This window comes from Ixodes scapularis, unplaced genomic scaffold (assembly GCF_016920785.2).
Source record: "Ixodes scapularis isolate PalLabHiFi unplaced genomic scaffold, ASM1692078v2 PGA_scaffold1__304_contigs__length_218370807, whole genome shotgun sequence".
Taxonomy (NCBI): Eukaryota; Metazoa; Arthropoda; class Arachnida; order Ixodida; family Ixodidae; genus Ixodes; species Ixodes scapularis.
In genome coordinates, this window is record NW_024609846.1 from 84,633,143 (window position 1) to 84,649,614 (window position 16,472).

A 16,472-nucleotide genomic window follows, 5' to 3' on the forward strand; every position below is an offset into this window, starting at 1 on the left:
CCTCAAACGCCGATGTTTTAACTTTTCAACTGGCAACAGTATCTAATATACCGCAGCACCGGATGCTGCTGATCAGCAAGCTCGTTTGTGACCACTGGAGGGTCACACGATGGCGTCAAAAAGCTTGCTAAAACCTCATAACCCAAGCTGTCATGAATCCCCTAAGCACGTTTTCCGCCGTTCCTATCCCTCACTAATGGTGAATTCCGCTCGCAGATCTCGAGCGCTCCAAAAGCGCTCCATTTGGAGCGCGCATATTCCGCTCGCAGATCTGGCTCAAGTTGGTCATCTTCCGCTCGTAGATCTCTGGCAGCGCCCGCTCAACGGAGCGCCCCAAACTCCGCCGAACTTGCTCTGCGGGATTTCACAGATCTCTCCAGAAATTGACAGAGCGGCCCACGTGATTTCCGTCTAAATCGGCGGTGCGCATGCGCGGCGAGGTTGGAGAGATCGGCGGGCCGGTCGGGCCACGCCGCACCGTCGGGTCGTGGAGTTGGATCTGTTCGGGTGCGTCGGTTGTTTACTCTGGACTGTGACGGCTCGAACGCTTCTACCTCGCGTAGATCAGGGATAAAAAGCCGGGAATGTGGAGCGTGGCAAATCGTAAGCGCTGACATCTGTGATCACCGAGGAAGAACGACAGAAAAGCCTGAGGCAGACGGAAGGTTAGGCCTATTCATTCTGCAGCCAGTGATTGTTTACCTTTTTACACTGCATTCCATCGGCGTTTTCCCGTGAAATAAAGCAAGAAGTGGTTAGGCAACGACCGCGCAAGTGATGGTTTGCTACCTCTGTGTTTATTAAAGTCGTACTAGCAATCTGAACTCCACCGCTGGCAATCGCTGTCCGTGCCCCGCCGCTTCGAGGCGGCCGAAAGGTATGTGACGGTGCCGAACGCGGACGTCTTCGCTATTTGTGACATGGGCGCCGTGGTACGTATAATTCCGCCCGGCCTGTGTCGCGTGTTACTTCTGCAGCTAAGCAGTGACAGTCGTCACTGCTCGTCGGAAAGATCAGCCGGCTGAGGCGTTGGTGGGCTGGTCAAGTTCGAGCAGCGGCCATTTTGAACGGCGGAAGGAGAAGGGGTGGGGAGGGGTGTGGGGGAGGTCGCTCCAAAAATGCAAGTTTATCTTCCCCTCGTCGATACGGAGCGGGTCCCACGGAGCGAAATTTTGCCTCCCTCGCGGATTTTGGAAAGCGCTCCAGATCTACGAGTGGAATTCACCATTAGATTCGTCTTTGACCTTGAGTGCCCCTCAACAACGCTAAGCGTTCTCTCTAGGAAGATGCGCGAGCTACTCAAAGTTACTCAAAGTGAAGCCGAGCTGATGTATATTGAACGTAACTGTAAAACATGAGATTGGAGTGGAAAAAATATAAAGGAGTAGGAGAAGTAAAAACAAAAAGTGGGATAGAAAGCGTCCCCTTCTCTTACTGTCCTAACTCTTCCCATCCAAGTTTCAGTGCTTAACAACACGTCCTTGAACAAATTCGTAAAGTCGTCTTTCTGTGTTTTTGCCGGGGTGAGACGAGAAATGAGGCATGCAGCCAAATGACAGCGTAAAGGGGGACTGAGGCTTCCAGAGCTCCACCTCCTATGGCTGCCGTCGATGGCGGCAAGTGTGCGTCGGACGTTGTTCCACGCGAGTGGCGCGGCCTCTGTGCGATATCCACCCACTCACCTCGTCGATGAGCAGTAGGGCGAGCGACTCGAGCAGTCCCGGGCTGTCCTTCCATCGCCTCGTCGCGCTGTCCCATTTCTCCTGCAGCGAGACCCTCGCGCGTCCATCGCCTGGCCAGACTTCACCAACGTGTGAACATGTGGCAGGGTTCTCGGACTTCGGGAATTATGCCGATGACATTGGGGTCGAGAAAGACGTAACACCGACGTCTCGCGGGATTACATGGTGTGCAGGAGCGCAGGGGAAAAGCCCCATGTTTTTTTTTTTTTGTTTTTTTTTTAATGCATTATTATTTCTAGGACCAGCAAATTGTGAGATCGTGAGCGTCCGTTCGAAAGCAGCTAAATTTGGCGGAGAAATTTCTCCGCTAAATTTAGCGAGACAACCTGAATTGATTTTTAATTGACGCAAGATCGCGTCACGTGACACCGCGTCAGATGACGTGATGTCACGTGACACTGGGACGTCATGTGACATTACGTCACATCACATCACACTCATGTGACGTCAAATACGCCGCGACACAACGACACGTGGCACGATGACGTTACATGGTATACATGACGTGACTATGCTTTCTCTACTGACTAGGCATCGTTCTTGAGCAATCGCCGTAAATACGGGGTGTCACAGCTTGTCTTCAGTGCGAGTGTTTACGAACGATAACTCCTTCAGGCCCGCGTGTGCGCGGAAAGCAAGTGTTCCAAAATCTTGGAGGACGCTTAAGCGTCGCCTTTAAGAGCGGAACGCGACAAGCGTGTTTTGCGCGGCCCAGTCAGCGTGACTGGCTCGCAACCGAAGGGTCGTGCGCTCGAATCCCGCCCAAAATTATTTAATTGTTATATTTAAAGCGAATGAATTACTTTTTAAGTTAAAGTATTTGAGACATGCTTGCGACCTTTACTTTGCCTTACATATGTCATTTCTGAATCACTTTCATTCCAGCATGACGTCACGTTTCACATGAGCGTTGTCGGTTGTTTGAAATTCCCGCGAAAGATCATTTGGCTGTGACATCATTACCCTATCAACAAATCAGAACTTTCGCGTCACGCCATCGACATCGGCTTTTCTGCAATACGAGCTCACTTAAAAGTGTCCAAAGACACTTTTAACCATTTTGATGTTAGCCTGAGACTGAGGCAGGAAAAGAGGAAGTTTCAAAGTAGAAAAAAAAGGAACAGTCGAGGATACGTCTCTAAAAAAAAAAAAAAATAGAGACGTATCCTCGACTGTTCCTTTTTCTTCTACTTTGAAACTTCCTCTTTTCCTGCCTCAGTCTCAGGCTAACATCAGAATGGTTAATTTCCACCAGCTCGCCTGCGCACTCACTACAATAACACTTTTAACGCTGTCGCGTTAAAAGTGTCTTTGGCGCGTCGGAACATGAGGGGCACGCCAACCAGCGGTCAACGCGCAGAAATAGCGCGATGACGGCGCAGTCATGCGCGCGCCTCATTACTTGAGGTCCGGGGAAAACAAAAGCACCTGGAGCACCTGGAGGGTCAACAAAGGCACGAGGCGCGCAAAGAACAGACGAACTTGCGTGCCGAATATGTGTACACGTTCACTGTGGTGGGGAGAGCTCACGGGCGTGGTGAGGATGAGGTGTGCCTCCTGCAGCACGCTGCGGTCCTCCTCGTCCGTGTCGCCCGTGAGCTCGGCGCAGTGCAGACCCAGCGAGGCCGTCTTGCGGCTCCAGTCCTCCAGGCGCTCCCGGCAGATGGCCTTCAGCGGAACCACTGCACCGGAGGGAGCTGCTGTGCCTTGGTACTCTCTTTTGCCACTTTCTACGTAACTTCTGAAAAGGACGCCCTCTGCTGACAACTTAAGAAATGTGTGGCTTGTTAGCTTCGCACCTCCTGCTTCCTAATTGGTCTTTCGGCTTTCTTACCGGTTAATGCAACAATAGAGAGTTTTCGTGGATCGTTTCCGCTACGCCGCAACGTCCACCGTAACCCGCTACGAGATTCGGGACTTTACAGGCAAGGCTAGCGCCGCGCATGCGCAGTAGCGGCGTCTTCGTTGTGGAGAGCTCAGCGGTGCAGTGAAAACAATCTACGAAAACTCTCTAATAGGGAGTTTTCGTAGACCGTTTCTCCAGCTCCGTTACGCTCTACGAAACGAAGACTCCGCTACCGCGCATGAGAACATCGTGGGACAGCGGAAACAATCGACGAAAACTCCCTAACCTCATTCGCCGCGGTACGAGCGACTCAAACGCTTGCAATTTAATGCCAGACACCTGGTTGCTCATACGCATGCGTGCGTGCGTTGCCGTGTGGCGATCCCCGATCAGGCAATTGCAACCACTTAATTTTTTTTTTTTTGGCTCATTGGGCAGATTGCCTACCTTCCTTGTGTTCCCACTCGCTCACCGTACAGGGCTTTGAAGTCTAAGGCCGGCCGCTGCATGAGCAGTCGCACCAGGGCCAGTTCCAGGATGGCCGTTTTGCCGGAGCCCGTCGGAGCACTCACCACCAGAGGACGGTCGCTGTGCAGCACCTGTGCACCAGAGCCCTTTTGGCATCCAGAATGACTTGCCGGTCTGTTCACGCGCTATTCCGCCTCGCCCATAAGCACTGGATAGCGTCGTGTGTTGCATAAGAGAAAAAATTCCGTCTTAAGACGTGGAATCCAGCAATCCCTATACGAGACGGAACGCTAGTCAGATCCTCTTTTCAAGAGGCACGCATGCCACACACACACAAAAAAAGGTTGATATCATATTGTTTTTTGCCAAAGGGCCTATTTAGGGAGTCTAATAACTTTCACTATGATAAAGTGCTTGATTAGTTTTGGGTAATATTGCCTTTTTTGTTAATAAATTTAACTTTTAGTAGAAAATTCGATGATGTCCGGAAACTTTCTCGGCGTAAGAAAAAACGCTAAATTAGCGCACTTCAAGGTGATCCGAAAAACATTTAATTTGGATACGATTTAAAGTTTTCCATCTCCGCTCCAGCTGTCCCGTTCCCCAACGTCAAGCGAGCGCGGTGCATAGGCACAATAGCAAAACATTCCGTTGCCTTTCATTTTAAGTGTAAAATGTTTTTACTGGAACTGTGAAATTTATTTCGGATGCATGCTCTGAGTCCGACCCTATTACAACTCACAGGATTATTATTGTTATTCACTATGGAGGGCAGACGTTCAAAATGCTCCGAAGGTTAAATGTGTTGAGGCTAGAGGAATACAAGGTATACGTTCATGAAGTTATAAATACCATTGTTTTTATATCGTATCATTGTCCCGTATAATCCTTCAGGGAATAATAGATATGTCTGCCGTAGTTGGGTTGAAAATAAAATTCCCTTACAACCTTTTGCCCAAAAGAGCCATCTGAGAGATTCGCCAAGCGGCGACTTCGTGGCGGACGCCTCCAGCGCAGTTTGATCGGAATCGCGATCAAACTGCGTGCAGTTTGACCGCGATTGCGATCAAACTGCACGCGTGCCGTTGTCAGCTCCTCGCAGCCCGTACTGCAAACGCGCCTCATCAACCGTGGCCCCCATCGAACAGTTAAAAACACTCTGAAATCTAGGCACACAATATACCAGGGGTCTCAAACACGCGGCCCGCGACCTGCTGGGACGCGGCCCGCAGGAAACCGGCTACGAGTCTCAGATCCCATGTCTCGAGCGCTAGAAATGGCATGCGCCATAGGGATCTTGTGTCGCCAAATCATTTTCCCCCGAAATGTAGCTCTGCTCTTTCAACATAACTTAGTTTACACTTATCGGTGTTCGTTTGCTCTTTGGTTCGCCTAATTTTTTGCCTGCCAGCTTTTTGTCATCTACAACAATTCTGCTTTGTTAATTCTTCCCAGCTCTGCTGCAACAATTCTGCTCTGCTGCAATGAAGAACTCATGCAAACGCGAGCTCTTCATTGAAGGATGCATCTCGACTGCGCGAACTCTTGATCAGCAGGAGCGACTGCTAAAGTTAAAGCTACAAGCTCCGGATTGTCACCTTAAAAATATATATACATGGATGTACAAAAAATAAAATACCCGATACACGATACATACCCGATAAGAGATGGCGCAAGTTGAAATTGTCGGAAGACTTGGCCGCAAAGAAAAAATGGGCCTGTCGGAGAAGCCCTCACACTTGTCCAGAACGAGAATATAGGTAGGTGACTCCAGAGGGTTAAAAGATAAGTATTTGTTCAGAGTGTTGTAATAAAACTCGTCAGAAAAGCACGAGGTCTCTTCTCTTTTAAATATTTTGAACCCTCCCCCCAGTCCGTCTTACGCTGGCCCTCGATCGACCTTTCCGGTTTAGGCGGCTACCACACTCAAATGAGTTTGAGATCACTGCAATGTACAGTCCTGCAGGGTCTTGGGGCAACGGCACTGCCGGCACTGCCGGCTGCCTCTCACCTCATCCAGCACGGCCGATTGCACGCGGTTGAAGAAGGGAAACCCGCCGAAGAAGCACCGGTACCGCTGGGCTGGGGGCACGCCGTCAAGGAAAGACTCTCTCGGTGCGCGCGACCCACCGAATGCACGCGTGGAGGTATGTACGCATAGGTGAGAGCATAAGAAGCGAAAACTTGCGCCGCAGAGCCCAGAGCTCCAGGGTTTAACCGCCACCCTTGCCCTTTTCGATCTGGATGAGCATCGCACCGGCGTGCGGACGTGTGCCACTCATGCGTTATGCACTGGCTAAATGTTTCATCTACAGCGGAGCCATCGAACACGTCCACTGGCTCTGATTATACTTCCCGCTGTCAAAACACCAGAAGTCGGCATTTTTATTCAACTCACCCACTCGCAGCTAGCTCAAAAAAATGAAGTTAAAACTCACTCACCCTCACGGGCAAACTCACCTTCAAATCGTCACTCACCAACTCATGAACTCACCGAATTTGTGAACTCACTGAATTCATGAACTCACGCCCCTCCCCGAAATTCACACACACACGCCCCTCATCAAACTCATGAACTCACTCACTCACCGATCGCACTCACTCAGTAGTTCTCGCCCTCACCTTAGCCGCGGCGCTGGCGCTCGTGTTGCGCGCGGGTTACGCGACTTTTACAACTTTGCCACGGTCGATGCCGTCTTCCGCCGCTACTGCGCCAGCCGTCACATCGTCAAGTGAACAAATGTTTGGTCTTTTTTGTTTCGATTCGAATCCTTCGGCGCACCGGCCGAGTGCTTGAGGAAGGCGCACTTCGTTGGGATACAAGGGCGCATCATCGCGAGTCTTGTGAAGAAGGCACTGTTTGTTTCGAGCATTCGCGACAACTTCATGCAACTATGGAGGGAGCGTGTGCATCGCTGTTGATTCCAGGTGGGAATTATAATTATTCCAAATACGCACCACCGTGGGTGTGTATTTGTTTCTCCATAGATCATTTCGAACTTCTCCTTAATGGTAGGACGGTTTGCTCGGCAATCCGTTGTCAAGTAGAACTATTTCGGAACAGTCTGTCTTTATATTTATCGTCGTTCACGAAAATTGTTTCACGTAAAATAACGGCCTGGTGGGTATTTTGTTTTCTGGAAGAAGGAACGATTGAAGAACTGCGTTCGTACCCTGATAGATTTTTTTTTAATCGTGTCTCTTGTTTTTTGTTGCACCGCACATACCAATTAAAACTGGAACGTTCTAATTTAGATCGACCCTGTGCCTCGTAAAATGTTATACTTTATGGATCCTGACATAAAATCGTGATCGGTGTCAGATGGTTACGGCATTCTTGTTTCCTAGACGATGTGTGTTTGTGTTCAAACTGGTCGATATGTCGAATACAAATATCTACAAACCACATGTACAAAGTTGCGTTTTCTGTTAAAATTATTTATTAGATTTTAATGGATGCTAATTTTTTTATATGTTCACTAATTTCAGTATATAAACGGGCTGCTGGTGTAGGCGCACCTTCTTTTACTTGCGATATTTGTATTACTTCACTTCTAACTATTGACAGCCTAATTCGGATATCCACGCTATATTTGAGGAGGGGAAGGGAGCGATATGCAACTTAACCAAACTTCGAGATTTCTTTTTGTTAGATACGAAACCTTGGGGCGCATAATTTCCTCGGGCGGGGAAGATTGCCTCCGTGCACGCACGCGCATGCATGCATACCAAATACTCTATATATAATGACTTGGACTTGGATCTTACCCCTCTCCACTCCCCCCCCCCCCCCTGTTATTTACTCGTATGTAAATCGTAGCTAAAAAGACAAATAGCGCTCCTCGTAAACGACGGGGACGTGCACCGGTGTATGAATCATAACTAATAGTAATACCTAATACTATTGTAGCTATAGTAAGAAGATTCTTTCTCCGGCACGCGAAACGTTTTCGGGTGCAGTCAGTATTCCGTCTATGCTCAATGGCCTCCTCTTGAGCGACTAACGGTGTGTGGGATAGCAGGAAAATACGTCGATTTGTTATCGCCAAAAATAGGTGAAAGTAAAAAAAACTGTATATTATTTCGTATCTCTGAATGCAACCTTTATATCCTACCAAATAAATGTAGCAGCCTTTGAACACAATTGCAAACAAATCCGGCGTTTGCGTACTTTTTTTTTTCTTTTTTACAGAACTTTAGCTTACAGCTTGAACAAACAAGTATACAGGCGAATCGCGGCAGTTCCCAGCAAACTTACATTTTTATATTGGCTTCAAAAGTATCGAACGTGCATAAAACGAGCGCACCCGAAATAGCAACGTCTGCCTTCAGGCGTGCCGGCGTAGCGCCCGTTTTCCTCCTTCGCGAAACAACAAAACGCCGCGCGTATATCGGTGCCTCACAGTCGACACGAGAGCGGCCGAGGCGAGCGGAAAACCACTGTCCCTTCTCTCATCATCGAGCCACGAGGCAGCGACCAGCGACAAAAGACCGCGCCAAGCCGGCGCGACTCGAGCCGGAGTCGAAGAGCGCAGATAAATCAATAGGCACCTTTCCTCCTTTCCCATCTCTCGTAGAGGACCGCCCGTACCTTTGGCTCGTACTGTACGAGCTAACAGCGCCATTGCGAAGCGAGTGTCGACTCAATTTCTCCGGAAATGTACGGAGAAGTCACATGACCTGCCCTTCCTCGACGTTACTCCGTGAGCCCTCACCAAATCCATGGCCCCCTTATGCCTCGCCAAACTCATGAACTCACCGACCTCATGAAGTCGCGACCCTCACCGAAATCATGAACTCTTGAACTCACGCCCCTCACCCAACTCATGAACTCACCGAACTCACGCCCCTCACCGAACTTATGAACTTACCAAATATATGAACTCACCGAACTCATACACTCACCGAACTCATGAGCTTACGGAACTCACGCCGCTCACTCAACTCAAGTTCATGAGTTTTCGAGGCTTATGAGCTCACTCACCCTCACCTCACCGCCTGACCGGTAAGGCTGAGTGAGGTAAGTCAGTGGTCATGGGCATCCATGGCCCCCTTATACCTCGCCAAAACACATGAGTGAGTCTTGGCAAGGTACAGTACTATGCTAAACATACACAAAACATAATCACTTTACGCAAGGCGGAGGCACAGCAATTTGGAGGGGGAGAGTGGGGCGCCACGCAGGCATGCTCACAGACAGTCCTTTAAAGCCCCCCCCCCCTCCCCCCAAGAAAAAAGAAAGATTTTTGTTGCGCGATTATGCAGTATAAGCACGTCACAAAACAAACATCACACAAAATATAGCGCAAAAAATTATGTCGCGCGACTCCCATTCTGAGTTAAAAGTAATTCCGAAACATCCTTCCGCTTTCAGACGTCGACATTGAAATACGAGCGTGTTTCTCCCAAATCACGAACGTAGCTGGAGCTGGTAGGACGAACCACAATTTCGCGAAGAACACGAAGAGGGTGTGGCGGCCCTTGCGGGCCACCTTATTCACCACGTGCCTTTTTAGCGAAAGGCCAGCTGACACCCTGAGGCTCCCAGTTTTCTTTTCAAGGACTCTTCAAGCCCGATGAGGGCTACTAATCCCTTCTAAAAGAAAAAAAAAATCATAAGTCCAGCTGCACTCTTAGCAAATGCCGTGAAAGGCAAAAAAAATGTTTTTCTCTTTTTTTTTTTTAAGAACGTGGCTGTTGTTGCAGGCGCATAAATTTTTAGCGGTGTTGGAAGTAACTGTCGAAGTTTGTAACGGCGGCTTGTCGATGTCAAATACTAAAATCTAAATTAACGCAAAAGGAACGTTCCTTAGTTCTCAAAAGCAACGGTAACGGTACTTGTTTACGTTTGTAGGAAGGTAACAAATCTCGGTAACGCGTTATAACGATCTAACGAGTAACGCTATTTCGTTACTTTTTTTCGGTAACGGACACAACACTGGTTTTCAGTGAGGACATGAACTTGCATGAAGCATGCAAGGAGGACGGCTTTGCTCCTCACCTCCTGGCTGTCGTCTCTTCCCTTTTCTTGTTTTCGGGCGGTTGGGCACTTAAAACAACGGCCGAGGCTTTGACGACAGCCAGCAGAGCGGGTGAGTGACTGTCCGAACCCTCATGATGAGCACCCTCCAAGCATCTGTCGAAGGACGGAAGAGGAGAGTAGCTACCCCCCCCCCCCTCCCAGTGGCGCACCAACTTGTTTTTGAGTGGAGTGGCAAACCAGACCCCCCCCCCTCCCCCCCGGCCCAGGGCCAGAAGGCGGTGCCCCTCGCATACCTCGGCATTCTCACTCATGAGAGCGATCACTCACAATCACTCACGCTCACCGTCAGATTTGAGGTGATCGTGAGTGAGACCGCGAGTCTCGAAAAATTGTGAGTGTGAGCGTGAGTGTGACCGTGAGTTATGTGAATTCATGAGTGTGAGTGCGAGTGTGATCATGAGTTATGTGAACTCATGAGTGTGAGTGTGAGTGTGAGTCCTGAGAACTCACAAGCGTGAGTCTGATCGCGAGTGTGATCGTAAGTACTGAGAACTCATCATTGTGAGTGTGAGTGCGAGTCCTGCGAACACGTGAGCGTGAGTTTGACCGTGAGTGTGATCGTGAGTTGTGAAAACCATTGAATGTGAGTTTGAGTGTGAGTTCTGAAAGCCGATGGCCCCTGGTCTCCCTCGGGCGCCGCCGGCCAGAGTTTATCGGTGGCGGCTGTTTCAGGGGGGGGGGGGGGGGGGGGGGGGCAAAACACATACCTTGCCGCCCCCCAACTCTGAGAACTGGGGGGGGCGACCGCCCCCCTTGCCCTCGCCCCCGGTTGGTACGCCCATTCCCCCCCCCCCTTTTTTTCCGTAAAAAGGAAAAAAATAAAGGAGGAAAACAAAAGAACGCCTCAAAGCGGGCCGGAGTCAAAACAAAACCTCCACTTGCTCCGGTACAGCAAATGCTGTGAGATTGAAAAAAACGTGTCCTGTTCGGACTCGGGTGCTGGGAACATCCCTTCACGCGTTGCGTCTCGCGTCCAAAGGATACGTATCTCTGAGACGGCCCTGAGGCCACAAGGGTTGTTCGCCGCTGGGCCCGGGATGCCGCCCTGCATTTCGCCGCCACGATCCTGAGACCTGAGAAAGCAAAGTTCTCTGTTGGCGGGAGAACCGGTAGGGAACACGCGCTCATTCTCAAATGGCATGGCTTTGCGAAAAGAGAAGCATTCTACTTTCCCTAGGGCTCCAACAGCGATATTTTTTTTTAACAACATACACATGCTTTTTTTTTTCCCCCGAGGGAGAGGGTGGAATAAATACGGGTGATTTCATCTCAACTCAAACACAAATTTTGAGTCGAATTTTTAATTTTTGTAAAAAAAAAAAAATACATCTTCTCGGGCAATTCCTATGATAAAAGAAGACGCAAACGGCGAATTTGTCGGATTTTTCGTTCTCAAGTTGTGGACCGTTGAAGCGGCCAAGTTGGAAACTGACGCTTTTCCACCTTATCGGGGGTGCCATATTTCACTTTATCCCTTTTCTCTACTTTTTATGCTACTACAACATAACTTTTTGGGGACACTCTCGAGATATGCCTTTTTATGCTAATAAACCGTCTAGATCATAAAATCCTTATTTTTTTATTTTTTTTTTTTTTAATTGTCAAACGTTTTTTTGCGACGATATTTGACGAAGTTCAGCAAGCTGTGCTGTGTGACCTAATCAACATATTTTATTAGCTTTAGATCACCGTAAAGCTCCGATTAAGTTCTTTCTTTTGAGTATAATCTAGATATTTTGCGTTAAATATATATTTCGCAACATGCGCCTGAAAAATGAATATTTCGAAAAACTAGCAAGTTTGGAGTTGATAATCTAAAAAAAACTTTTATTTTTTTGTTTTATTCGCAGTTAGGTAAAATAGTTGTCTATCAGGAACTACCGGCAGAAAGTGTAATGTACTGTTTGTATGGCCGCCGTTAAGACTCGAATCTCGTCCTATGAGCGTTTTGAACGGGACTTCGCACAGGCGCTCTGCTGAGCAGAATGTTGGCCTATGTAAGGTTTTCTAGTTATCGTTAGCAGTTATCTCAATACCCAACCATAAACATGAATAAAATATAGAATAGTGCACTTAAAAAATGTTTAGTAGTCCGTATCAACAAGTGCGGGCACAGCGCCTACTTCCTCCCGATTCGGGGCAATGCAGATCGTTAGAGAATTCCTCTGGGGCCTTTTGCTTTCGGATTTGAGTTTGAAATACCGAACTTGATATGTAATTGTCATATTTTCTTATGTCAAACAGTTATTTAGTGCATTTACATATGTACGATTTAGTATCTGACGCTTAGGAATTACAGTTTATTTTGCGCACATACGGACTCTTTCGTAAAATAACGAACATTTCGTAGCGTGTAAGAATTCAAATGTGTTAGTCATGTGTTTAGGTTTCATTTCTATCTTCAGTGATTCATTCCTGGTTACTTAGACTTTTCCCTTTTGACTTAAGTTTGTCCGGGAGTCTAGACGTTATAGACCGACACGCGGAGCGACTCTGTTTACCAACACGGCCGGAAGGCCGCGCATGCGCGGTAGCTATGTGGGCAAAAGCAGCCCGGCTCTCCGAGTTTTCGCCATTGCATGCGTTCTATGGCGTGCGCTCGTTGTTGACGTTGTAGGGATGCTTGTATCTTGATTTGTGCGTCGTATTTCCTCACAACGTATGTCGTACGCTATGCCCGACTATTTGAGCTCGCTGCCCGAGCCTGAACGGCAGCGGTATCGAAACAAACTGTGCGTGGACGGCGTTGCCTACGAGGATCCCTACGCCGTAAACAATGCCTGCTGGACTTTCGATGTAAAGTTGCTGCCACCGAAGTCGACGGCTCACGTCGTTGTTTATTTGGTTTTTTCGCCAAGCCAGTTCACGGCCGTAGAAGTCTCGCGAGGCCTACGATTACTTCGAGTCGGCTTCGCACAGCCGGCGGGATCAGCAGACTGTGGGTCTGCGGAAGTGTGTGTATTCATTAATTGATTAAATACACACAGCGTCTTCAAATCAAGGTATGATATTTTCCCTACCCTCATGACCACAAGGCATGACAAGCAGTAACGCTTTGTCCGCTCTCCAGTCTTGGCGGTAACAGGTTACAAGTAACGGCGTTGTTGGTATAACGCGTTACTTTTTCCAGTAACGTAGTAACCTCCTCGTTACGTTTTCGACACAGTAACGGGTAACTTACTTACGTTATTATTTCAAGTAACGTATTACGTTACTCATTACTACTTCCCAAGTCTTAAAAAAAAATTACACTTCAATTTTTCCGTGTTTTAGGCGCGAAGCCATGTTTTTCTTTGCGTTTTTTCTCGTGAGTATTTAAGTGAAACCGTAAAAAGAGATAAAGTAATTATGTTCAGTTTCTGCATGAACATAATGTTTCTTGATATAGGACCTGTATCGTCAAAACCGTAAAATGTGTTAAATCATAATTTAAAAAAGTAACGAAGAAGTAACGTGCGTTATTTTTTCTCGGTAGCGGTAACGCGTTCCTTTTATTTTTAGGTAACGTAGCTCAGTAACGCGTACCTTTTATTTGCAAGTAATGAGTAACGTATTTCGTCACTTTCTTTCGGTAACGCCTACAACACTGCCGTTCTGTCGCCGATCCCTTTCTGCTGGGTAGCACGGGCGTAGCGAGCCTCGGACGAGCGCTTGGCCGATGCTTTGTGCACGAACACCATAGGAACAAAATCCGGGTGGTCTCGATCAGACGACGGTTTTCCTGCACATGAGCAAGCCTCGGGACGGAGATGGAAATGGAAGCCGCACTTGCCTTCAAGAAACTTTTTGACGAACAAACGGTCGTTCGCGCGAGGCGACCATTCTTTTCGATCCACGGATATTATCCATCTTCTATGCCTTTCAGAGTCTGCCAGGAACTTGTGGAAACTCACTCCGGTGCTTTTCTTGTACCTTTCGGTGCAATTAACGGCAACACAGCTTCGCGGCATGCTGAAATGCTATGACGCTCATGCGAAACGTGCGCGCTTTTGCCCACACCCCCCGGCTCCGGCGCGATTGCAGCGCCGCCGCAGCTCCGTGACGTCAAGCCCGCGTGTCGGTCTTATCCGTCAATACATAGGGCGAAGCTCACACACCTTGGAAATCACCCCAGGGCCAAGTAAATGAATATTGTTAGGATAAATGTTGTTGCTTCACGGGCTTTTACGGTCAGATATTGAGATAAATACTAAAATTAAATATAAAACCTTACAAGTACCGTTCAAAACTCTCATAGCACGAGATACGAGTCCTAATAGCGGCCATACAAACAATATATTGCAATTTCTGTTGGCAGTTCCTGACAGACTAATATATTACCTAACTGTGAATAAAAAAAATGAAAGAGATAAAAGGTGTTTTTTTAGAAAATCAACTTCAAACTTGCAAGTTGTTCTAAATATTCGTTTTTCAGGCAAATGTTCCGCGTTATATTTAGCTCAGATTATTCAAATTATACTCAAAAGAAAGAGCTTAATTGGAGGTTTACGGTGATGTAAATATCATAAATATATATTGATTAGATCACGCAGCACAGCTTGCTGAACTTCGTCAAATATTGTTGCAGAGAGGCGGTTTAACAATTAAAAAACAAACATTAAAGATATTGTTATGGTGAAAAAGATCATGAATTATTTACGGCTGGGTAATGGTGGTAGACAGGGGATTTAATCCCTGGCTAGCGTGCTGGCGATCCTCTACCTCTTCTTTCTCTAGGCATCTCATGAGCTCTGTAATAATATTATGACCTAGACGCTTTAGTAGCATAACTCGCCGTTTTCATCTTCTTTTATAAAGGAATTTACAGGTAGCTACAAAAATTTCAGACGAGTTAATTATGAGTTAGTGTATTTTTGTGAGTCACTTGTATAACTGGGCGACAAGTGAACAGAAAGCAAAATGTGAGCTTTTATACAAACAAAATATTACATTTTATGTTTCTTTTACTTTATAAAGTACTCAAATAGGTAGCTATAGAAAAACAATAAGCCAAATAAAGGTAGGCTTTTTAGAAAATCAACCTCCAATTCGCAAAATTATTGAAAGAGTCCTTGCTTTACGAGAAAATACTGCCCTTTTTCTTTTACTCGCGATTCAGGCGCGTCGGCGTCAAACTGACGTCATTTCCTGCGCGCGGGCGCGCGTTTTCGCGGGAGCGTTGGTTTCTAGCAAACCCGGAACAAGGCGCGCGCGCCGAGGTGTCGAAGCGGCTCTAGCCCAATGAGGGTCGGTCGAACTATCACGTGATCCTGCAAAGTACGCTGTTTCGTATTCAGCACATTTCCAAGTGTTCAAAAGCATTTTTATCTTCCATTTAAAAATTGAAAAGGTGTTTCTTTTGACACGCAAACCCGTTTTATTTACTTACTTGTTCATTTAATTCTCATTTTGTAGTATTTGCGTCAACATTTACATCGCGTGTTGAGAATTCTGTTATCTGGCAAAGCTGATAACGCGCGGCCGGCGGTGCTTGGCTTTGTCTGCATGCGGGGCCCACGTCAGCTTCCGCGCGAGCGTTCATAGCGCGTCGCGTTTTCGCGTCCAGAAAAACGCGCCATGCGGTCTGCGCTTTAGCTTTCTGAAAATACTAAATACTGTAAACGACTAAGTTTTCGCGAGGACATAATTTTCGCGAATTTCGCGAATCGCCTACAATTCGCGAAAAATACGTCCCGCGAACAACTCGGGCAATATGTGAACGCTACGGAGGCTACACTCGATTCGAGAAAATTATGACCCCCGAATAATTTGAAATTATCAGCTTTGACCCGATTCGCGAAAATTAAGTCGTTTACAGTATGTTAAGACATCTCATATAGGTCACACGGAAGAGGTGGTAAATTTTGACTAATATCGTTCAAAAACGTCATATGGGCAAATTTTCTCAAATATATTTCATATAAATAATTGTTTTAAAATTATTTATCAGAGAATAATTGTGTTCACAGGTATCTATTAAAAAAATAACAGGTGCCAATTTCGAATTAGTGTATTTTTGCGAGTAAGTTCATTTACTGACAAAACAGTTAAACAAAATCAGACTTCAAGCTTTTATAGCTGCCATACAAACAAAATATTACATTTTCTGTATATACTCCCTCATAAAGCACTGCAATAGCTAACTAAAAAACAAAAAGCCAAATAAAAATTTTTTTTTTTTTTTTTGAAATTTGACATTTAATTTACAACTATTTTGAAATAGTCCTTGCTTTACGAGAATACAGTGTCCTTTCTCTTTTACGCACAACATTAAATTTGGTATCAATAAGAGAAGTATACTCTCAGCTTTTGGAAAATACTAAATATATTACGATATCTCAAATACGTCACACGGAAGAGCTGGTCAAACTTTGACAAATATTGTCAAAGGGAC

At 46.8% G+C, this 16,472-nt stretch overlaps 1 protein-coding gene across 1 annotated transcript; it reads right to left on the reverse strand.

The window, feature by feature from the left end:
- Window positions 1-1,309: 1,309 nt before the first annotated feature.
- Window positions 1,310-6,439, reverse strand: LOC121835769 (probable ATP-dependent DNA helicase HFM1). Its single transcript, XM_042290255.1, has 6 exons — window positions 6,409-6,439; window positions 6,068-6,138; window positions 4,036-4,187; window positions 3,273-3,483; window positions 1,683-1,763; window positions 1,310-1,345 (listed from the first exon to the last, which is right to left on the reverse strand). Exons 1-6 carry the CDS (start codon window positions 6,437-6,439, stop codon window positions 1,310-1,312), a joined length of 582 nt encoding a protein of 193 aa, XP_042146189.1.
- Window positions 6,440-16,472: the final 10,033 nt, after the last annotated feature.

What these genes read in the sequence shown, in the direction of transcription:
- LOC121835769 (XM_042290255.1), bottom strand. Translation starts at nt 6,439, where the DNA reads ATGCCGACTTCTGGTGTTTTGACAGCGGGAA. An exon ending in AATCGGCCGTGCTGGATGAG is followed by an intron (nt 4,188 to 6,067) that starts GTGAGAGGCAGC and finishes TCTGGTGCACAG; the next exon opens with GTGCTGCACAGCGACCGTCC. An exon ending in ACCTCATCCTCACCACGCCC is followed by an intron (nt 1,764 to 3,272) that starts GTGAGCTCTCCC and finishes GTCTCGCTGCAG; the next exon opens with GAGAAATGGGACAGCGCGAC.